At 39.2% G+C, this 25,080-nt stretch overlaps 1 protein-coding gene across 16 annotated transcripts in view; it reads left to right on the top strand.

Moving 5' to 3' along the window:
- The window catches only part of LOC122709939 (aminopeptidase O (putative)), a 392,862-nt gene that overhangs the window by 64,802 nt on the left and 302,980 nt on the right, over window positions 1–25,080 (top strand). For all 16 annotated transcript variants that reach the window (XM_043927317.1, XM_043927315.1, XM_043927318.1 and 13 more), the window contains exons 2-3: window positions 960–1,848; window positions 15,639–15,805. In XM_043927317.1, the coding sequence (XP_043783252.1) occupies window positions 1,073–1,848; window positions 15,639–15,805 (943 nt within the window). In that variant the 5' untranslated portion in view covers window positions 960–1,072. The remainder of the gene's footprint in view (window positions 1–959; window positions 1,849–15,638; window positions 15,806–25,080) is intronic.

Here is a 25,080-nt window from a genome sequence, read left to right as displayed (position 1 = left end):
GCCATTTTTTTTTTCACTTTTTGGTTAAAAAAAATGTTGAAAGAAATTAGGTACACAACAGGGATTGAAATAATTTCAAATAATTTTTCTTTTAGTTAGATTGCTGTTTTAAAATAAGACTACATTTTGATTCAAAACTTTTATGAAGAACTTGGGTATTTTATTACAACATCTGTTTCTACATTTTAATTTCTCTCCTTCCTTTTATAGGTATTTGCATACTTTTTTTTTTTCAAATGAGAAGACCTTTTTGTTTGCCACAAGAAGGCTATTACCCAGAATGTTAATGGGTTTTCAGCTATTAAGATGTAATGATATACCTTGAGTATTTAACTATAAATTTGAAAAATCTCTGTGAACAATCTCAAAGGAATACTTCGAATGCACTCCTGGTAAATTGGCTCATTTTCCTGTAATTTACTGGAAGTGCTGATGTGAGAATAGTCCTAATGTGAAAAGTACATTAATCCCTGGAGTTACATTGTATGTATTAAATTATTATTCTCAAAGAATAAAACGTATGAGGCCATTTAGCCTTCATTCACATCTGTTACTTAGAATCACAGTAGAAAAACAATCACTTTTCTTATGATACACAAAATTAGAAATGATACATTTAATATCTTTTAAAACAAGAGGTACAGTGATGCTCAGTTACATTTTTGCCCAACAATCGTTCTTTTCCAAGACAAGGACTGTTCTACTATATTAGTTAGGAACATGATTCTTCTGATTTTGTGGAGGCGTCTTTTATTCCATTGACAACTGAAATATTTTTAGAAACCCATACTGTAGTTTTGTTTGATGTCAGTCAAAAAGATTAGTCTGCCTTGTAGCCATGAGCTCCTACTACACCGTGGAATTATTTAAGGAGGAAATCAACTTGCAGAAGCAGCAGTTGCAGGAGCAAAAGATCTTCTTTGGGATTTTGTCTAATTGTGTCTTTCTTCTTTAACCAGGGGACTGAAAGTTGTGGAACCCCAATTTGTGACATCAGGTGTTTTTTGGAAAGCAGCGGGACTGATAGGAAGCCCCTTCTGAGATTTTACCAAAGTTCTTGAACAGTACTACCATGGACATAAAGCTGGATCCCTCTCGAGATGACCTGCCTCTCATGGCCAACACCAGCCACATACTTGTGAAACACTATGTATTGGATTTAGATGTGGATTTTGAAAGTCAAATCATTGAAGGCACCATAGTGCTTTTCTTCGAGTCTGGAAACAGATTCAAGAAATGGAGTAGTTCCACCGAGGTAGCCTGCCGATCAGAGTCAAACGAAGCCTGCCGATTTAGGATGCCTGAACCCTGTCAGATTCCTGTGACAAGTACAAAGACCTTCTCATCTAAAATAGGATATGATGATTTTGTAATCTGTGGTAAAGGTGGAAAAGACACTTCTGGGAAAGATGGTAACCATGGCAACCAGGAACAGGCTTCTGGGATTTCTAGCTCCAAGCACTGCTGTGACGCAGGGAATCATGGGAGTGAGGAGTTCTTGCTAGTGCTGGACTGCTGTGACTTATCTGTGCTGAAGGTTGAGGAGGTGGATGTTGCTGCTGCGCCAGGTATTGAAAAGTTTACGAGGTCTCCCGAGCTCAGGAATCAGATTGTACATGACCTCGTGGCTCTGCCTGCAGATCGCTGGAGGGAGCAGTTAGACTGTTATGCTCGCTGCAGCCAGGCCCCTGGCTGCGGGGAACTCCTGTTTGACACTGACCCTTGGAGCTTGCAGATCAGGAAGACAGGGGCTCAGACAGCTACTGACTTTCCTCATGCCATAAGGATACGGTACAGAACCAAACCCCAGGGGCGATCAGTCACATGGACCTCAGACCAGAGTGGCAGGTAGGTTATCTGGGTACTCCGCAGTTCCCTGGTCATTAATCTTACACACTGGGAGATGAACCTTTGCAAAGATCCTCCTCTTTATCCTGTGGCATTACCCATCTAACCCTTAAATCCTTCGACCCTGAGGGAAGCAGGTTAACTCCCAGGCATGCTGAACTCTTAATAGGATTACTTTCCTGAAAATGAAAAAGATTACTTTCTTAAGCCCCTGTATTTCTGAGTTAGGAGACTGAAAGTCAGATTTAATGGTTAAATCTCAAGCTTAGCTCTCTGTTGAGATCTCTGCTAGCAACTTCCAGTACTGTAGATGGAAATGATAAGTATCTTTGAGCAAATACTTTCCCAAAGTTCCTTCATTTTCCCCCGAGGGAATAAATAGCTGCTGTGTTGGGTTGGTGTGAATCCTGGCAAAGTGCTTCCAAATAAAGCCAACTCTGCTCTGTGACTTTCTTACTGTATCCATCTCTTGGCAGCTATGCCTCCGTGGACTTTGTCAGTTATTATATAATGTGAACCCTCAAAGCACTGGGAAGATCTATTTCTGAAGAGTGTGACAGTCAGTCCTGCTGAGTTGACACTTGCTTCTTTGGCTGTGATTCTGGGTATTTGACACCAAGGGGACTCCTGATTTTTTGTGTGGAGAGGAAGAATTGATGAAACATCAGTGTTCGGGGGAGTATATAGGCAGTTCTTTTCTTCTCCTCCTCCAGCACTTTAGGGTTTTTAGAATTTGAGAATTTTCAAATCAAACTTTATTGATTCCTCATTATTTTACCTATTTATTTGTGCTAATGTATTGTGAGTCAATACAGTAATTATGGCTTGGTTGGAAGGGCTTGGTTGGAAGACCCTTCCTCTCTGTGAGCTTGTTTTTAGCTCCTTCTTTTATAGCAGAGGACTCTCTTAATGAAGGCAGTGGTATAGATAAATTGCTTACATCTCTCCCCTAACTCACCCCCCTCAAAAAAACCTTTTAGATTATGTTTTTTAAAGCATCACCTTGAGTTTGAGCTCTAATTATCCTGCTCCTTGCCTCCAGTCTTACCTCCTCCTCTGGTCTCCCTCCCTGCTCAGAATGAGTTCACTTCCTGTCTTATTTCTGCTAGTCTGAGGCAGCCTTTGGGACAGTGCAGGGTAGTGAAATTTACATCAGTAGAAAAGCATAGTGATTTGTTTATAGAATAACTTACTGAATATTCTTGGGAGTCTGTGAAGGAAAGAAATAGATGTTCTTATTGTATCTTTAAATTTTTTGGAAATTATTAAGGATGAGCTTTTAATAAGATTTAACAATATGCTGTCTCTGAATATTTAACTAGGAAATTCTAGTTTTCATACTTCCAGATATTTCATTTTTGAATTAGAGTAACGGGGAAGAAGAAACTATTGGCAGTATTTGGAAGAAATACTCATTCATGGTCTCAAACATAGCTTTCTTCTCAGTGTTTACTGTAGAGGCTAGACTTGTGAATTACATTACATATGAAGTGTTGAGTAGGAATGAGTTGTTGATAAATGCTGGTTTCCTTAAAGAAACTCTCAAAAGGTCCTTGGGCACATTTTGCTCCTGAAGGGTTGACTTGAATTTACTCTTGATGTCTCCTTTTCTGAATATTCAATAAATACATGATCCAGCAAGAGTTTAAGCTGTATCCTTGGAAGTCTGTAATTATATGTTAGTAAATAAATGACATTTATGGAGTCTTACAGAGATAATAAATTTGTTTTTTAAACCTTAAAAGATTTTTCCTCCCTTCTTTTTTCTTTTTTGGGGGGAATTTTATTACAGTCATGATGAATCTTCCATGAACGGTCACTAAATTCTCCCACGTGTTTAAGAATAAATCTAGGTATATACTGGTAACTCTTTGGATACTGTAAGGACCTTAAATGCCCAAGGATTCCAGGTTGCTAGACAGAAATAATTTCTTGTTAGTAATCACCAGGGTTTCAAATGAAAGTAGTGGTTAAATTTTTACCATTGAATGGCAGAATACTATCAACATTCCTACTATAAATTTTTAGTGTGGATGAGGAACTTTTTATTCCCATTTTATAAGTAGGAATATTCTATAAAGTTACTGAAAGCTCCTGGAAAAATCCATGTCTTAATTGTGAAAAGGAGCTATGTTTCTTACTTTTGATTTTTACCATGTCCCTTACTGTAAGCAAAGATTTCAATACATTTTTAAAAAATGAATTATATTAGCTTTCAAAAATTTTCCATTTTTAAGCAGATACTAGACAGAAATTTAAGAAAAACTCTAACCTTGTACCTGTCCTTTCAAGTTCCAACAATGGCTTCTCCCCTTCCCACTCTCATTCTACACCTTGTAGAGAATTTTCAGTCGCTTAGTCATTTTGGACTCTATGACCCCATGGACTGCAGCATACCAGGCTTCCCTGTCCTTCACTATCTCCTGGAGTTTGTTCAAACTCATGTCCTTTGAATTGGTAATGCCATCTAACCACCTCATCCTCTGTTGTCCCCTTTTCCTCCTGTCTTCAATCTTTCGGAGCATCAGGGTCTTTTCCAAGGAGTCAACTCCTTGCATCAGGTGGCCAAAGTATTGGAGCTTCAGCATCAGTTCTTCCAATGCATATTCAGAGTTGATTTCCTTTAGGTTTGACTGGTTTGTTGAGAATAAAATTTGTTATTTTGTTTGATAATATGTAAATAAATAATCACTTAGGAGGTCAGAGGATCCCAGGAGGAAATTATAAAATGTGATGGAACAATCTAGCTATATTAAAAATGTATGAAACAATCTCATTGAAGAGAGTAGAGGGGAAAATGTGCTGACCTAAGTAACTTTAAAAATGAGCTGAATCTGTAAGGCTGAAAGCAAAAGGAACTGTACATAATTACTGCACTATAGTTGATAGAGTTGTTTCCCATGGGAATACAGGTTAACAATTCTGGTACCACTCTACATGTATACTGGAATTGAGTAATTTAGTAAATGGATGCAGATGATGGGAGCCAGGCTTCTCACTGTTGAAGTGGGAGATTACAGATGAGCAAGGGGAAGAGGATAGAATGATTCATGTGGAAATGGATTAGAATGGGAGATATCACTATGAACTCATGTTTAGCATAATACAGATACAGATGGTTGCATATAGAAATAATTATAGATATGGGGTGTTTGCAAGAGTTAGCATACACACATGTATTTCCTTGTTTCTCAGCTGAGTGGGTTTAGAAGCAGTGAGTACTCCCTAGTGCCCAGATCTTGGTTTCTAATATCATGCTCCAGTGAAGGAACCAGAGTTCTTAGAGAAATGACTGGGGCTAGAGCGGGAAACATACAAGATGAAGCTGTAGCATCTATTGTGCCAGAAAACAAGGAAATGCTCTAACAACAGCAATAAGAACCCGGAATTGCATGAGTGTGTTGAAGTCCAAGGACTCATCTGAAAGAACTCCTAGTGACCAAAACTGAGCAACAAAGTAAAATAGTTTTAGATGATAACCCAAATATTTAATAAATATTTTAATATTTATTAAAATAAATATTCATGAGTCCACACTAATATAAAAAAGTTATTGACTTAAATAAGCAAATGGGGAGAATGGCCAAATCCATGGTGCAGAAGTCCAAGTTACATAGAAACTCTGCCCTCAGGGAGATAGAGCATAATTCCTCCCTCCTTAAGTAAGGACTATTTATCCATAATGACTTCCTTCCAAAGAGGACAGTATGGAAAGGAGGAGAAAGTAAATTTTCATTGGAGAAACCTGACAAACATGACCTCAGCAAGGAGATCACAGCTGACATCAACACCGATGCGTCACGTTGATAGTATGTGATAAAAATGGCATCTTTGATCTTCCTCCTCAAAACCCACAGCCCCAATCTAACCAAGAGAAAATATCAGATAAATCAGACTTTTAACAAAATACCTGACCAGTACTCCTGAAAACGCTCAAGGCCAACATAAATAAAGTCTTCAGAAACTGTCACAATCAAGATAAGCCTAAGGAGACATGATAATTAAAATTAATGTAGTATTCTAGAATAGAAAAGGGGTATAGAGGAATTTTTTTAAAGAGAGAACTAAGGAAATCTGAGTAAAATCTGAACTTTAATTAATAATAATATGTCAACTGTGACAAATATACTAATGTAAGTTGTAGGGAAAACTGAGTATGGAATATATGGGAAGTCTATGTCTTATCTTTATACTTTTAAAAACAAAGCTAGGGACTTCCTGATGGTCCAGTGGTTTAGAGTCTGCCTTCCAATGCAGGGGATGTGGTTTGATCCCTGCTCAGGGAACTAAGATCCCACATGCCATGGGGCAACTAAGCCAGCACACCCCCAACAAAACATCTCAGATCCTGCAACTGAGATCTGAAGCAGCCAAAAATAAATAAATATTTAAAAATAAATCTAAAACTGATAAAAAAAAAAAAGTCATCAAAAAGTTTCAAATTTGAAAAAAATAATCCTCTTTCCACCCTGCAATTTCCCTTTCCTAAGAGCTGTCACCCCATTTTTTATCAAGTAGCAATGTTTTCTAGATGGGAACTGAAAATATATTTGCCGCTGTAAAAGAGTATTTCTTTTCAGTCATTGTCAACAACTTACTCTCCTTCATTGTTATTCTAGTTCTAAGATGAAATAGCTGGAAATATAAAAACTACATTTTCCTACTTTCTTTCAACCATTGTGGAGTTCTGGCTTCTCTTGAATCTACTTGCTCTTTCTTGCCTCCATCATTCAGATACTAGATTTTAAATGACCTTTAAAAATGACTGATAAAACAAACACATACATAACAATATGATACATGCTTCTTGGAAAAAGTGCTTACTTTTGTGTGAGTATGTGTATGAGTATGTGTGCCCTTTAAAAATATTTAGATGAGAACTGGGGCCATTATTCTTGCTAAGCCAGATAAGAAGAAGACAATATCTTTTGATTCTAGAACATCAGCATACTTTAGAAAAAAAAAATCTTTAAAAAATGGAAATCTTTATTCAAAGTTTATGTGTTTCCTGCATTTTTTCCATTTCAGTGAATAAAATATTATCTAAAATCAAAACATTCTTTCTGGTAACTCATTCCTTTTCCCTTTTGGATCACTGTGATAGTTGTGGAACCACCCAAGTGGTCTAGGAGATCTTGCTTAAGCTGATGACATCACTGAATGGGTTGAATGGAGGGGAAATTCAGTTAAATATAGGAAATTTATTATAGAAGCTACAATTATTTGGTCTTTGTTAAAAATATCTGACTAGGAAAATACATTATATCTTAAAGTGATATTAAAATTAAAAATTTCCTAAATCACTATAATGTTGCTTTGTTTTAATAAAGCCAGAATGATGTTGGCAAAATACTAAGGAGAGAACAATTTTTTAAAATTATATTTATTGTTCAGGTATTGGACCAATATTTTTAGTTTAACATCAAAACCAGATGTTAATACATGCCCCCCTCACACACACATACAATAAAATAGTTTCATTTTCTTGGTATCTCACTATGAAGTTTTAAAATTAAAAGAATGAACAGAAGATATTTTAGAAGAGATTTCAGGTCTAAAATGAACATTTCTGTAATTAATACCTTTTTTCCCCCATTTGCTTCAAGAAACCAATATAAAATTCAGGAAAACTAAAGGGTAAATACACATTAATTCTATAATATCATTGTATTACTGCAGAGGAGGAATTGATAATTCCAAATTTGAAAATGTTTGAAAGTGTTCCTTCTTGGGTTCTTTATCCCCTTGCTGCACCATCTAGAATTGTATTTCTCAGAAACCCAGTTGAGTTTTGTGAGAAAAGACAAAGATGGACTGTCTTAATGGAAATTAAACAAGTAATGAACAAAAATCAACCAAACAACAGCAACAAGACATGAATAACCAAACATCAACAGAAAATAACAAATAAAAATGATCTATAACCAAAAGTGTGGAGAGTTGAAAAGAATCTAGAAAGTGAGAGCCAAGAGACCTGAGTACTCAAAAGGTGGGCTGCCAATTAGCTGTGTGATTCAGAAAAGTCATTTCACATCTCTGGAGCTTAGTTTCCTCATGTGTAAAATGAGAAAGTTCCATGAGAGGATCTCCAAATGTTTGCCATACATTAAATCCTATCCTCATAAGGGGCTTCCAGATGAGAAGCAGTGTCTTTGCCTTTACAAACAGCTTGCTAGTTTTGCACCCAAAACATCTCTGTTGAAGAGGTGAATTTCTGACTCAAAGCCACTTTCAGTCCAGTCCATTTTGACTGTGCCTGAATCTATCCTAGTCAAAGCAGTATTCTCATTGGACTCGTCATGTATGTTCATTATGATTGGTGAGTCCTGGTTTTGGTGATCACTCCATGAAGAAGAATGATAACAGAGAAGGGATGTGTGTGTGTGTGTGAGAGAGAGAGTGTGGTGTTTGGGTGTCTGTGTGTGTGTGTAGGGATGAGAGAGAGAGGTGAGGGGGCAGTTCTGGTGGATACTTCCTGTTTTAGTAGTCTGGCTCTTGGTTTTTTTGTCACAGAAAGCAACACGGTTGCTTACCTACAACAGAAACTGTAACTTAGGTTTAAGGAGAACATAGAACCATAAAAAAAGGTCAGGTGCAGGAAGGAGAACAGATAAAAAGGAATCAGAGGAGTCCTGAAGACTTTGTAACTGGGAAGTTACAAAGAATCTGAAATATTTGAAAATATGAAATATGAAAGAATCTGAACCACCAACCTGTCATATCTGTGGCCTCCTGGCCTCCAGTGACCAGATCAGTGCCTCAGTGTGGAAAAACATCGTATCAAGCCACATCCACAGTGACAGCGGGCTCATCACCTCCTACTGTCTATTGAAGCCACCCTCTCCCCAGTTGTTGATCTGTGATAATCAAGTCTCTGAAAATGGGTGATTTTTATGGAAAGTAGTATTTTTAAACTAAAAATAACCCCCTTTCACTCCAACTGCAAAAAGAAAAATTCATATAGTAAACTGAAAATAAAGAAAATGTATGGGTTGAGCCTATTCCCTACAAGTTGTAAAGATGGCTTCACCTCAAAAAAGGTAAGCAAACATATTTAGTTGACATCATAGTCCATTTCCATTTGGGCTGCTATAACAAAATAACTGCAGAGAGAATGGTTTATAAGCAACAGAACTTAATTTATCATGGTTCTGGAGGCTAAAAGTCTGAGATTAGGGTGCCAACATGGTCAGGTCCTGGTGAAGGCCCTCTTGTGTGTTGCAGACTGCCAACTTCTGGCTGTGGCCTTACCTGGTGGAAGGGGCCCGGAAGCTCTGTCTGGCCTCTTTTATAAAGGCATCAATCTCATCCATGAGGGCTCCTCATGACCTGAGCACCTCCCAATGACCTCACCTCCTAATTACCAACACTTTGGACATTAAGATTTCAACATATGAATTTGGACAGACACAGTCAGACCAGCAGCATAGTGTATCTCATCTTCATTTGACTGCTCTGAGAATACACAAACATATGACAAGAAGCTGAAATAATTGTTATTCTGACAGGTTCTTAGTTTAGTTCTTTAATGACAACAAGCCATGGCCTGGCTGTCACCCGCCATCTTACCCTGTTTTCTTTCTCATTTTCAGTTGCTTTCTCCCATTCCTGCAACTCCTGTGCAGTTAATCTGGGCTCCAAGGGGTCTCCCCTGCGGGTGGGTATCCCAGGGCATGTGGGATGAACCCTGGTAGGAGAGTTTTGCTTTTCATGTTGGAAGGAATTGTTCATTTGGGAAATAATGATGTTTATAAACATCAGAGAATTGCAGGCTTGTGCCTAAACATCTATCCCATAGGCATTTTAGCAACATGGCCAAGGTGCAAGGCTGTGCATGTTGAATAAACACACCTGCATATATTTCAATGATCACACATCCAGATAACTGCAGAGCATGTTTATAAATGCACATAGATTTTCATCCCCTCCTGGGACACAATGGGTAGGGAAGAGGAAGGGTGGGGAACATGTGTGTGTGGCAAGAGTCATCACAAAGTATGATTTTCAGACTCCATGAAGACCTCCTGTCCACCCATTCTATACTTTCTGTCAGATGCCCAAAATTCCACCACTAGGCTTTTACCCGGGGGTTAAAGCTTTCATCCCTCTTAAAATGTAGTTACTTGACTTTAGATTGCTTTGGACATTTGCACTGTGATGTGTGACATGCATAGGCATATCAGATTGTGAAAGCTCAAAAAGCCATCAGTTATAAAGTCACTGGCTCTTGGTTTGGATGTGTTGGGGAGGGAGGGGTGAGCTGAGAAAAAGAAGAAAAGACCAAGAAGGAAGTAGACTGGGAGCATGAAGAGAATGTACATTTTCAAGAAATTTGGCCTAGGATTGTTTTCCTGTTTATTTTTATAATTTATTTATGTTTCTTTTGGCTGCACTAGGTCTTTGTTGCTGCATGCCGGTTTTCTCTAGTTGGGGTGTGCGGGCTCTTCGTTGTAGTGGTTTGGGTCACACAGGACACCCCAGTGCAGTGTGGGAGGGGATTACACAGGGGTGTGGATACCTGGGGCGGGAGTCACTGGGGCCATCTTGGGAGCTGGCTACCTCAGGGAGGCCTTCCCTTCCTTTTCCTTCTTCAGTGAATCACTGAGTCTTTCTGATTCGTACTCTGCCCTGTCTTCTCACGTGTGTGTGTGTGTGTTAAGCCACTTCAGTCGTGTCCGACTCTTTGTGACCCCATGGACTGTAGCCCCCCAGGCTCCTCTGTCCGTGGGATTCTTCAGGCAAGAACACTGGAGTGAGTTGCCATGCCCTCCTCCACGGGATCTTCCCAACCTAGGGATCAAACCTGTGTCTCTTTTGTCTCCTGCATTGGCAGGCATACTCTTTACCACTGGCGCCACCTGGAAGGCCCCTTCTCACATGTGACCTCATCTCAAATCTGATAGTTTCTTCTGGAAAGAGGTATGGAGGCTGTGGAGGAAGGCTTGGGGACCTCATACCTAAGGGCACTGGTGGAATGCATAATAACATGCCAGCAGGGCCTCCAACCCAAACTTACAGGGAGAAGAAAGGCAAACGTCCTGGCAAGCCAGTCTTTTGGGGAGAATTTGCTCCGTGTGCAGACAAGGGAAGACCTGTAACACTAGAGTCACTCTAGGGAAGTGAGGTGCTGAGTGTAAGAACAAGAGAGCACAGATAAAGCACAGATACTTCCCCGAAGTACCCTGAGACTTCAAACCATAATATGGGGTCAGCTCCCCCTTCCTCTCCCCAGAGAAAGTCTTAGGCGATCTCTTGACAGGGTCTCCCACTTCCCTGTGAGCATCACAAATAGGCTTATCTCCACAAGTCTGCTTAGATTGGAAGTGGATTTCAAGAGCTCATGAGCTGACAGACATTGTGGGGTCTGTTCTACTTTAGTAAGAAAGGAAGCCTTGATTCTCAGTGTCTGTTACTGTCAGAGGAAGTTATGCCTGCCATTCGGCCAGGGGCAACATACTGTTCCACTGATGATGCTTTTCTTTTTGGGATCCTTCTCTATGTTGGACTTTTTGGGAAAAAAAAAACAGGTGGAATTTTCAGAACTAGGCATGCCTTGATGCTACCTACCTGAGCTATTTGAGCTGCTACAGCATCCCCCACCAGGCACCCAAACCAGCAGCCCCAGCTAGGAGGAGGTGGTTTTAGGGGGATTTCATTAGGTCCTCAACTGCCTGAAGTTAACTCAGGCTCAGTCAATTAACCAGGGATCCAAGAGCACCTGGGTGAGAGCTCAGTACTCTGTGAAATCAATGGGAGACTCTGGGCCTTCCATGAAAATTTGCCTTTGATCTTGAATCTGTGATTCTGGGACACAACCGTGGGTTTATGGACCAGAACAGACAGACAACTGAAGTCACATACCTGCCCCTTTATCCCCATTTTGCATGTGACTCAGAGAGGTCAGGGATTTTTCCATAGCCATTTAATGAGCTGATAACCCAGCCAACACTAGTCTTCTGAATGTCTAGTCTTCTTTCTCTGCCTCATGTCAAATCTGTGAGTAATCATGGCATATACACTTCTAGAAGGTAGACTACCTGTTTGCTCTAAGGTCCATTTTCTGCTCTTATTATCTTCTCCTGATGACAAGGAACCTCATTTCCCAGGCTCCCTTGTCTTCTGACTTCCTGTCAGGTTTGGCCAGTGCAGGGCATTGATGGAACACTTTTGAGAGCAGGAGTTAGCAAGCAATGAACAATTTCCTGGGCTTCTCTGGTGGCTTAGATGGTAAAGAATCTGCCTGCAAAGCAGGAGACCTGGGTTTGATCCCTGGGTCGGGAAGACCTCCTGGAGAAGGTCTAGTATTCTTGCCTGGATACTGAGAGACTCACACACACACACACACACACACACACACACACACACAAACTACTTCCTCTCCTCTTTCTGCTTATTTTGGCGCCTCTAGCAATGACTGAGTCTCCCTGGTCCCTGCATCCATTGGACATTCTCCACTGTGATTCTGGCTTCTATTAAATGACTCCTGTTGCTGGAAGCCCAGAACACTCAGTAACAGCAGCTCCTCCAACCCATGGAGTCACAGCTCCTTGCCGCTATGGCTAATCTCTGGGTAGCATCACTGTCTGCTGTTTGGCTTCTCGGTCCTTCTATTACTTCTAGGACCAATCCCCTATATTAAATTACCTCTGTTTATTAAGACCCACACTGGTTTATGTTTTCCCTCCTGGACCCTGACTGATGGAGTGGGGTCATCATTCTGTGTGTTCTTGCTCACTGTAAGAACACAATAAATCTTCAGTCATAATAGTGTTAACTATTCTAAAAAGGAAAACCAGTTTATGCAAGAGAGGTAGCACTCCACTCTTATCGTTTACTCCATCAATCAAGCTGATTAAAACTATATCATATTTGCCATAACTCTTGAAAAACAACAAGTGGAAACATTTTCCTAAGACATCTTCCCAAGGGTCAGTCTGTGCCTTCTACTCGGTGGTGTTAAAAGAATAGATTTCTTTGATCTCAGAGATTTTTTTCCATTTCTCTTTGTGACTTATCATGGAAGGGATTGTTCTTGGTGTGTGTAGGTTTGTATTTTTTAATTGTAGCAGAATGGGCCCCAATGTCATGCCACTGGTTTCTTTTTTTCTTTTTTTTTTTAGTTGGAGGCTAATTACTTCACAACATTGCAGTGGGTTTTGTCATACATTGATATGAATCAGCCATAGATTTACACGTATTCCCCATCCCGATCCCCCCTCCCACCTCCCTCTCCATCCGATTCCTCTGGGTCTTCCCAGTGCACCAGGCCCGAGCACTTGTCTCATGCATCCCACCTGGGCTGGTGATCTGTTTCACCATAGATAGTATACATGCTGTTCTTTTGAAACATCCCACCCTCACCTTCTCCCACAGAGTTCAAAAGTCTGTTCTGTATTTCTGTGTCTCTTTTTCTGTTTTGCATATAGGGTTATCGTTACCATCTTTCTAAATTCCATATATATGTGTTAGTATGCTGTAATGTTCTTTATCTTTCTGGCTTACTTCACTCTGTATAAGGGGCTCCAGTTTCATCCATCTCATTAGGACTGATTCAAATGAATTCTTTTTAACGGCTGAGTAATATTCCATGGTGTATATGTACCACAGCTTCCTTATCCATTCATCTGCTGATGGGCATCTAGGTTGCTTCCATGTCCTGGCTATTATAAACAGTGCTGTGATGAACATTGGGGTGCACGTGTCTCTTTCAGATCTGGTTTCCTCAGTGTGTATGCCCAGAAGTGGGATTGCTGGGTCATATGGCAGTTCTATTTCTAGTTTTTTAAGAAATCTCCACACTGTTTTCCATAGTGGCTGTACTAGTTTGCATTCCCACCAACAATGTAAGAGAGTTCCCTTTTCTCCACACCCTCTCCAGCATTTATTGCTTGTAGACTTTTGGATAGCAGCCATCCTGACTGGCGTGTAATGGTACCTCATTGTGGTTTTGATTTGCATTTCTCTGATAATGAGTGATGTTGAGCATCTTTTCATGTGTTTGTTAGCCATCTGTATGTCTTCTTTGTAGAAATGTCTGTTTAGTTCTTTGGCCCATTTTTTGATTGGGTCATTTATTTTTCTGGAATTGAGCTTCAGGAGTTGCTTGTATATTTTTGAGATTAACCCTTTGTCTGTTTCTTCATTTGCTATTATTTTCTCCCAATCTGAGGGCTGTCTTTTCACCTTGCTTATAGTTTCCTTTGTTGTGCAAAAGCTTTTAAGTTTCATTAGGTCCCATTTGTTTAGTTTTGCTTTTATTTCCAGTATTCTGGGAGGTGGGTCATAGAGGATCTTGCTGTGATTTATGTCGGAGAGTGTTTTGCCTATGTCCTCCTCTAGGAGTTTTATAGTTTCTGGTCTTACATTTAGATCTTTAATCCATTTTGAGTTTATTTTTGTGTATGGTGTTAGAAAGTGTTCTAGTTCCATTCTTTTACAGGTGGTTGACCAGTTTTCCCAGCACCACTTGTTAAAGAGTTTGTCTTTTTTCCATTGTATATCCTTGCCTCCTTTGTCAAAGATAAGGTGTCCATAGGTTCATGGATTTATCTCTGGGCTTTCTATTCTGTTCCATTGATCTATATTTCTGTCTTTGTGCCGGTACCATACTGTCTTGATGACTGTGGCTTTGTAGTAGAGTCTGAAGTCAGGCAGGTTGATTCCTCCAGTTCCATTCTTCTTTCTCAAGATTACTTTGGCTATTCGAGGTTTTTTGTATTTCCATACAAATTGTGAAATTATTTGTTCTAGTTCTGTGAAAAATACCGTTGATAGCTTGATAGGGATTGCATTGAATCTATAGATTGCTTTGGGTAGAATAGCCATTTTGACAATATTGATTCTTCCAATCCATGAACACGGTATGTTTCTCCATCTGTTTGTGTCCTCTTTGATTTCTTTCATCAGTGTTTTATAGTTTTCTATGTATAGGTCTTTTGTTTCTTTAGGTAGATATACTCCTAAGTATTTTATTCTTTTTGTTGCAATGGTGAATGGTATTGTTTCCTTAAGTTCTCTTTCTGTTTTTTCATTGTTAGTATATAGGAATGCAAGGGATTTCTGTGTGTTAATTTTATATCCTGCAACTTTACTATATTCATTGATTAGCTCTAGTAATTTTCTGGTAGAGTCTTTAGGGTTTTCTGTGTAGAGGATCATGTCATCTGCAAACAGCCACTGGTTTCTTATACTTCCTTTGGTAACAACTCTGCCCTTGGCCTTCCCGTCACAAGCCTCCTGGTTGTTGTGACCCACAGTCCTGTTTATACGCCAACCCCTGTTCTTGGCCTCCGCACAAGGATTCCCACAAGGGTTCCATTTGAGATGGTGGTTTCCAAGATTGGGGGTATCTGCCCGCCAGCACTGCATTTGAGACCACCAGCTTGTTTTTCCAAGTATTAATGTCTCAGTATCACTAAACATATTTTCTTTTCCAGAATATTTTCCAAAAGTTTTATAAGAATGTCTCTAAAACTTTCTTGTTTTGAAGGCCTAAGAACCTAAGGGGAAGGGCAAGGTAATATAAATTTTAACTTGGCAGACTAGCATTTAAAACTTTATCCAAAAAATATTTTTCCCCTTAGGGGAAAAAAAAAAAAAGCTCTCTTTACATATTTAAGTAATTCATTTGGGAGAAATAACCACTCAGCTATTCACATAACCCTTGGCAGATGTCAGTTCGATATTTTCTCTTTGAAAGTTCAACTTAACGTTTGCTACCATGGTGGTAAGGAAAGTGACAACTCATTTTAAAGATTCTCTGCCTTTGTTTCTTTGTCTTTCTTCTGCAGGCCATGTGTTTATACTGTGGGATCTCCCATAAACAACAGGGCCCTTTTTCCATGCCAGGAGCCACCCGTTGCCATGTCAACATGGCAGGCTACAGTTCGAGCAGCTGCATCCTTTGTTGTTTTAATGAGCGGGGAGAATTCTGCGAAGCCAACACAGCTTCGGGAAGGTACTGTACATGTGTTCCGTGCTTCTTTATTTATTGCACACATGTTGGACCCAGGAACCCAATACACAGGGTTTTTCTCAGCTTTAAAAGAGCTCCTTTATTAGCTGGGTTGGACTGAACATGATATAAAACATCCAGCCAGAGAAAACACTAGGGGATGGGGAAGGGCCCTTGGGAGCCTGCGCATGGCATGTGGGGCTCTTCGTGCCAGAGTTATCAATTCTTAGATTATTAAGGCAGTTCCTTTCACCTGGTGGTTTGTGGACCATAAGTGGTGGTCTTGGCTGAAGACTTTCTGGGCAGGCAAGTGTGTCGTGGAAACACCATTACAGTTGAGTTGTTTGTGTTTTGGCCATGGAGCCTGTGCAAGATTATTTATTATGCTGAGCGATAGTTCTCCTGTTGGCTGCCCACTGGAGTTGTCCTGGTATTGCTCTGTCCTTACTCTATTGGGCCATGAAGTTTTGAGTCAAAGGTGTGTAAGAAAGATGAAAGGCAGGTACTCATGCATCATCAAGGTTTTCTCTGTGAGTTTCCTGCTTGTTGTAGTAATTGACACTTTCAGTTGAGATCTGGAGCTTGTTGATGCCAGGTGAAGTTTCTGTAATTGTAATATTTCTTCATCTAAATATGGTGTCTCCTTCTACCATTTATTATAGAAACTTTAAAATTTACAAAAAGTAAAAGTAATAAAATTAATTTTAAAGAAAATGATTGTTAACATTTTGTTACATTTCCCTCTGCTAATTAAAATCTGTGTATATAGTATATATTGTCATTTCAAAATTGCCAGCAGAGCCTATAGCCATTTTCACTTACAGTATATCTTGTATGTCTTTCCAGATGTTAAGTATTTTTTTAATTAATGATTTTAATGTCTGCATAATATTTTATGAGAGCATCAGATTTTATTACATTTCCATATTACAGACAATTGTATTGGTTCCAAGGTTTTTTCTTATTATAAATAATGTCACATTATATTTCTGAGGAGATAGTTTGTAGAAACTTAGAATTATTGAGTGAGAAGTTTTGAATCTGTTGAAGGCTGTTGGTACTCATCTCAAGATGTTTTTCAGAAAGGTTGTGACACTTTACATATCCATCAGTAGTTATGAAGGCCCCCTCATCCTTGGAGTTTCATGCATCTGACAGGCGAGAGAAGGTTTCTTTTTAATTTGGGTTATTTTGATGATCAATGAGCTTTCATATGTCCTTAGCCGTTTTCATTTCCTATCTGTTAATTTCCTCTGCCCATTTTTATATTGAGATGTTAGTGAGGTTTCCAAAAGTTTGCTTTGTCTTCTAGTTTGATTGGATAGTTATTGGGGTTTCCTGCTTAGTGACCACGTGGAGACATGGGGAGAACGGTACCCCTGGAGAGGGCATGGAAGTTCCATGCTCTTTCTCACATACCTTGCCCTGGGCAATTTTCCGTCTGGCTGGTCCTGAGTTGACTGTCCACTGGTCATCAAACCCAGCAGACCAGTGCATAGGTCTGTTTCTTCAGGTCTTCATTTCGTTATGGAGGCTCTTGTGTTACATAAAACTTCTATTACATAAATCTGTAATCTGTGCTCCCATTTAAAAAATAAATAAAATGAAATAGAGATATAATCTCTTATATTTGTGTATTTTTCTCAATTTTTAGTATATTTTTTAATTTTATAGAATATTTCTGATCTATAGGAGATTTTAATTTTTACATAAGTCAGATATGTCAGATTTCTCTTGGGAAATTTTTCTTTGTGCTAAGACTTACCTGTTTTATTCTAATATTTTTATCTAATTTTAATTTATTTTTAGTAACTTCACTCTATAATTTGTAGTTTAATCTGGTCAGTGTTGTGAAATAAGGACTGTTGTTTAGTCACTAATTTATGTCTGAGTCTTTGCTATGCCAGGGACTGTAGCCCCTTCTGTGGGCACCTTTGCTTGAAATGTTCCCTTGGTATCTCTAATTTTCATGAAGAGATCTCTAGTCTTTCCCTATCGATTGTTTTCCTCTATTTCTTTTTATTGATTGCTGAGGAAGGCTTATCTCTCCTTGCTATTCTTTGGAACTCTGCATTCAAATGGGTATATCTTTCATTTTCTCCTTTGTCTTTCACTTCTCTTCTTTTCACAGCTATTTGTAAGGCTTCCTCAGGCAACCATTTTGCCTTTTTGCATTTCTTTTTCTTGGAGATGGCCTTGATGACTGCCTCCTGTACAATGTCATGAACCTCTGTCTATAGTTCTTCAGTCACTCTTTCTATCAGATCTAATCCCTTGAATCTATTTGTCACTTCTACTGCATAATCGTAAGGGATTTGATGTAGGTCATACCTGAATGGTCTCAACAGATAACAATTTTCAACAAACTGTGGGAAATTCTGAAAAAGATGGGAATACCAGACCACCTGACCTGCCTCTTGAGAAATCTGTATGCAGGTCAGGAAGCAACAGTTAGAACTGGACATGGAACAGCAGACTGGTTCCAAATAGGAAAAGGAGTAGGTCAAGGCTGTATATTGTCACCCTGCTTATTTAACTTATATGCAGAGTACATTATGAGAAACACTGGGCTGGATGAAGCACAAGCTGGAATCAAGATTGCCGGGAGAAATATCAATAACTTCAGATATGCAGATGACACCACCCTTATGGAGGAAAGCAAAGAAGAACTAAAGAACCTCTTGATGAAAGTGAAAGAAGAGAGTGAAAAAGTTGGCTTAAAACTCAACATTCAGAAAACTAAGATCATGGCATCTGGTCCCATCACTTCATGGCAAATAGATGGGAAACGATGGAAACAGTGACAGACTTCATTTTGGGGGGTTCCAAAATCACTGCAGATGGTGATTGCAGCCATGAAATTAAAAGACACTTGCTCCTTGGAAGAAAAGCTATGACCAACTAGACAGCATATTAAAAAGCAGAGACATTACTTTGCCAACAAAGGTCTATCTAGTCAAAGCTATGGTTTTTTCAGTAGTCATGTATAGATGTGAGAGTTGGACTACAAAGAAAGCTGAGTGCCGAAGAATTGATGCTTTTGAACTGTGGTGTTGGAGAAGATTCTTGAGAATCCCTTGAACAGAAAGGAGATCCAACCAGTCCATCCTAAAGGAAATCAGTACTGAATATTCATTGGAAGGACTGATGCTGAAGCAGAAACTCCAATACTTTGGCCATGTGATGCAAAAAACTGACTCATTTGAAAAGACCCTGATGCTGGGAAAGATTAAAGGTGGGGGAAGAAGCGGGTGACAGAGGATGAGATGGTTGGATGGCATCACCGACTCAATGGACATGAGTTTGAGTAAACTCTGGGAGTTGGTGATGGACAGGGAAGCCTGGAGTGCTGCAGTCCATGGGATTGCAAAGAACTGGACATGAATAAGTGACTGAACTGAACTGGACTGGACTGTAGCCTGCCAGGCTCCTCTGTCCATGGAATTCTCCAGGCAAGAATCCTGGAGAGTGGGTTGCTATTTCCTTCTCCAGAAATAAGGACTAAATATTTTTATTTTCAAATATAAAACCAATTATCCAAGATCATTTAATGAATCTTTTCTGATTTGTGATGTCTTCATCATAAGTTAGATTTACACATGTAACAAAGTTTTCAATGAATGTTTACTTTATTCTCAAAGTCAAAACAAAACAAATTATACATTTAAAAATTTAATTAAACAAATAAGGCATATTTACATGGTTCATTTACAAATAAGCAAAGGATTAAAAAAAAATTTTATGATGTCTTCTTTTTACGTCTAATTCCCAACTATCCAGTAACCCTTCCCCAAGGCAACCAAGGTCACCAGCTTCCTTTATAGAGTATATTTTTTTCCTCTTTTGTTGCACAAAACATAACGTGCTGTACACATTTTTGTATTATGATCCCCCCTTTAGAATAACCTGTTCTTATAGACAATTTCATATCTGACCATAAAGAGCTTCCTCATTATTTTTAGTACTATAAGTAAAGTCGCTTAGTTGTGTCTGACTCTGCGACCCCATGGAGTGTAGCCTACCAGGCTCCTCTATCCATGGGATTTTCCAGGCAAGAGTACTGGAGTGGGTTGCCATTTCCTTCTCCAGGGGATCTTCCTGGCCCAGGGAGTGTTCCATAAATGGATGTTCACAATTTAGTTAAGCAAAAACTCTTGACTTTATTCTATGTTACATAAGGAATTTAATGGTCATTCCTGGGTTGGGAAGATCCCCTGGAGAAGGGATTGGCTACCCATTCTGATATTTTTACCTGGAGATGTCCATGAATAGAGGAGCCAGGCGGGCTACAGACCATGGGTTCGCAGAGGTGGACATGACTGAGCAACTAACACTTTTTACTTACTTCTATCAATTTCCCTCACCCACATTCTCCAGTTTTAATTAATATAATTTGGAATTTGAGACATATTATCTATGTATTTTTTTCTTATTTTATATCTTCTCAAGGAATTATAATCACTGTTGTACATTTTTATCCAGTTTCAAATTATGTTTGCAGTAAGTATTCAGACTTTCTTTACTCTTGATCTCTTAAGTTTGACTCATCTCTTAGTCAACTGGGAAATGTCTGTAGTATTTTTTTTTCTTCTGCAGAATGGTGGCTATTGCTATATTTTCTGATTAAGACAATTGTACTCATTTTGCGTGCTAGTAAGGTTATGCTCAAAATCCTTCACGTTTGGCTTCAACAATACATGAACTGAGAACTTCCAGATGTACAAGCTAGATTTAGAAAATGCAGAGGAACCAGAGATCAAATTGCCAACATTTGTTGTCTCATAGAGACAGCAAGTAAATTCCAGAAAAACATCTACTTCTGTTTCATTAACTATGCTAAAACCTTTGACTATGTGGGTCACAACAAACTGTCGAAAATTCTTAAAGAGATGGGAATGCCAGACCACCTTACCTGTTTCTAAGAAACCTGCATGAAGGACAAGAAGCAGATATGGAGCAATGGACTGGTTCCAAACTGGGAAAGGAGTATGTCAAGGCTGTATATTGTCACCCTGCTTATCTAATTTATATGCAGAGTACATCATGTGAAATGCCAGGCTGGATGAATCACAAGCTGGAATCAAGATTGTGGGGAGAAATATCAAGAACCTCAGATATGCAAATGATACTACTCTAATGGCAGAAAGTGAAAGGAAACTGAAGAGCCTCTTGATGAGGGTGCAAGAAGAGAGTGGAAAAGCTGGCTTAAAACTCAGCATTCAAAAAACTAAGATCATGACATCTGGTCCCATCACTTCATGGCAAATAGAAGGGGAAAAAGTGGAAGCAGTAACAGATTTTTTTATCTTGGATTCCAAGAACACAAAATCAGTCACTGTGGATGGTGAATGCAACTATGAAGTTAAAGATGTTTGCTCTTTGGAAGGAAAGCTATGACAAACCTAAATAACGTATTAAAAAGCAAAGACATCACTTTACTGGCAAAGGTACATATAGTCAAAGCTATGGTTTTTCCAGGAGTCATGTATGGATGTGAGAATTGGACCATAAAGAAGGCTGAGCGCTGAAGAATTCATGCTCTTGAATTGTGCTGGAGAAGACTCTTGAGATTCCCTTGGACAGCAAGAAGATCAAACCAGTCAATCCTAAAGGAAATCAACCCAGAATATTCATTGGAAGAACTGATGCTGAAGCTGAATCTTCAATACTTTGGCCACCTGATGGGAAGAGCCAACTCATCAGAAAAGATACTCATGCTGGGAAAGACTGAAGGCAGAGGGTGAAGAGGGAGGCAGAGGGTGAAGAGGGTGGCAGAGGATGAGGTAGTTAGATAGTATCATCAACTCAATGGATGTGAATTTGAGCAAACTCCATGAGATAGTAAAAGACAGGGAAGACTGGCATGCTGCAGTCCATGGGGTCACAAAGAGTTGGACACAACTTAGCGACTGACCAACAACAAATGTATCTAATCAGCACCCCTATGAGGATATGGAACATTTCCATTACCTAGAAATCCCCTTGTGGCTTTGCCATCCCTACTTGAGTGATTCCTTCCTAACCCCACTCCAGTCAACCACTGATCTTTTGTCTATAAATTAGTTTTACCTCTCCAAAACATTCTTGTAAATTGAGTCATTCCTGTGTACTCTTTTGTGTCTGGCTTCTTTCACTTGACATGATTGTGAGACAGACCCACATTGTGTGGCTATCAATAGTTATTCTTTTTAAATAGTTGATGAGTAATAATCCATTGTATGAGTAAACTAGTTTGTTTATCCACTCACCAGTTAATGGACATTTGAATTTGTCATGTACATTATGAAACATACTCTGTGAATACTTCTGTGTAAGTCTTTTTGTGGACAAAGGTTTTAATTTCTTCTGGGTGAATAACTAAGAGTGGAATTGCTGGATCATAGAAATATATTTTAACTTTGTATCTGGCAAACTGTTTCCAAGAGATTCAGTTATTTTGTATACCACCAGCAGTTTATGAGAGTCCAGTAGCTGTGCATCTTTGCATACACTGGATGTTGTCAGCCCCTTTAATTTTAGCTCTAAACTGGGGTGAAATACTATCATGTTGTTTTAGTTTGCATTACTCTGATAACTAATAATGGTGAGCAACTTTTGTGCAATTATTATATATGCCTTTAAAAAGTGTCTCTTCCAAGTCATTTTGTTGTTTTTCTGTTAGATTATGAGAATTTATAACTTTATATATTTTATATTCCTTATATATTTGATATTCTGGCCTTTAGTCAGATATGTGTCACAAATATATTCTCTTAGACTGTATGGTTTGCCTTTAATTTTTTATTTACACTTTATACCACTGATTTTCCATAGAGACATTGTATTCTTTACAATTCTTACTAATTCTTTAGTAATTCCATTGTAGATTGTTACTGTAATAATCTTTGCAGTTCTTCCTTAAACTTATTTTGGTTACTTTGCTGTCTTTTGATCTCACTCTATTGATCTATTTCAGCCAGTTGTCTTCTCACAGCTCTTTTTTTTTCAGTTCTACCATTTATTGCTACCAGCCCGTCTCCCTCCACCCTCATGCACACGAGCTCAATCATGTAACCCCATGGACTACAGTCTGCCAGGCTCCTCTGTCCATGGACTTTTCCAGGCAAGAATACTGGAGTGGAATGCCAATTCCTTCTCCAGGCTTCTCATGGCTTTTTACCTTTTTTCATAGAAGTTGTATCTTCATGTGTCATAATGGGATGCCAGTTTTCCAAACTTGTTTTCCTTCCTGTAGTAAATTCATTTCTGAGGCTTGTTCTTCTTCTGAGTCCTTAGAACAATATTTACTTTTACTTTTATTCTGCAGTATTTTTGCCCCATCATGCTCTTTGTTTTCCTCTCTAAGCTGTTTCAACAGACAGGATAAAGTGTGGATTTCCCTTAGCTCCATTCACTGTCCACTTCTGTGCTACCTGAAATCCCCTCGCTGTTCAACAGATGACAGGTTAGTTATGCGCACAGCCCCTCTTGTGAATTGTCTAGTGAAGTTCTTTGGGACTTACACAGCATCTATTTTTACCCTCCCTGCTTGTTTCCCTGACTTGCTAAACTGATTGAGTAAATGCACCACTGTACGGAAGTCTCAAGCAGGCATCCATACCTGGACTCCTCCAGCCTCCATTTCTGGTTTACTTGTGATGATAACTAACTACATTTCCCAAGATGCAGTGTTGGGAGTTGCATCTCCCAACTTCCACCTCAACAAGCCTACATACTTTCTCATTCATGATTTGGCCCTTGCAGTTCAGATGTAAAAGCTGTGTTTGGCAGTGTTTCTCAAATTTGAGCATTATTTTACTTTTCAGAGGGAAAAAATTCTCCTGATTCACCAGAGTTGACTTAAGTTATTTGTATTAGAATAATATTTTGAAAACTATAAATGTAAGCTTGTAACTCTTATATGTCTATAATGTCAAAATAAAATATAAATTAAATGCAGACCAAACTATTAAATCAGTAAAATTCAAATAAACAACTTCAATTTAATGTAAGGATTATTATTTTGCTGAAATGAAAATGCTCCTTACAATATGTATGTGGTGCTGGCAGCTCCGTGGAGGTTCTTTTGAAGTCGTCGTTCCTGCTCTACCCTGAGTCACATGATGATCTTATTCTTCACCACTTTTCTTCCATATGCTATAAAGCTTTTGCTTACACAGCATGCTCTGATGTCATTTAACCTTTACCCACCAAAAGCATCATTCTTGTGTTCTTTTCTCATAATCACTCAGGATTTAAAGCAGTGCTACAAGTCTGTGTGAAATCATATACACTACTGCAGATGTGAACTCTGAAATTGTTGGGCAGGACTCCTTTGTATCTGGATAATCCAGCCCACCGGCCAAACCCAGCCTCCTGCCTGTTTTTGTAAATAAAGTTTTATTGGAATATGGCCATTGTCTATGGCTGCTTTGGTGCTTCAGTCAGTATCAGTATCTGTTCAGTCACTCAGTCGTGTCTGACTCTTGGGGACCCCATGAACCGCAGCACGCCAGGCCTCCCTGTCCATCACCAACTCCTGGAGTTTACCCAAACTCATGTCCATTGAGTCGGTGATGCCATCCAACCATCTCATCCTCTGTCGTCCCCTTCTCCTCCTGCCTTCAATCTTTCCCAACATCAGGGTCTTTTCAAATCAGTCTGCTCCTCGCATTAGGTGGCCAAAATATTGGAGTTTGAGTTTCAACATCAGTCTTTCCAATGAACACCCAGAACTGATTTCCTTTAGGATGGACTGGTTGGATCTCCTTACAGTCCAAGGGACTCTCAAGAGTCTTCTCCAATACCACAGTTCAAAAGCATCAATTCTTCGGCAATCAGCTTTCTTTATAGTCCAACTCTCATGTCCATACATGACTACTGGAAAAACCATAGCCTTGACTAGACAGACCTTTGTTGGCAAAGTAATGTCTCTGCTTTTTAATATGCTAGGTTGGCCATAACTTTCCTTCCAAGGAGCAAGTGTCTTTTAATTTCATGGCTGCAATCACCATCTGCAGTGATTTTGGAGCCCCCAAAAATAAAGTCTGACACTGTTTCCACTGTTTCCCCATCTCTTTGCCATTAAAGTGATGGGACCATATGCCATGATCTTCATTTTCTGAATGTTGAGCTTTAAGCACATTTTTTCACTCTCCTCTTTCACTTTCATCAAGAGGCTCTTCAGTACTTCTTCACTTTCTGCCACAAGGGTGGTGTTATCTGCATATTTGAGGTTATTGATATTTCTCCCGGCAATCTTGATTCCAGCTTGTGCTTCATCCAGCCGGGTATTTCAC

This window comes from Cervus elaphus, chromosome 16 (genome assembly GCF_910594005.1).
Source record: "Cervus elaphus chromosome 16, mCerEla1.1, whole genome shotgun sequence".
NCBI lineage: Eukaryota > Metazoa > Chordata > Mammalia > Artiodactyla > Cervidae > Cervus > Cervus elaphus.
This window is presented reverse-complemented; position numbering and strand designations above follow the sequence as displayed.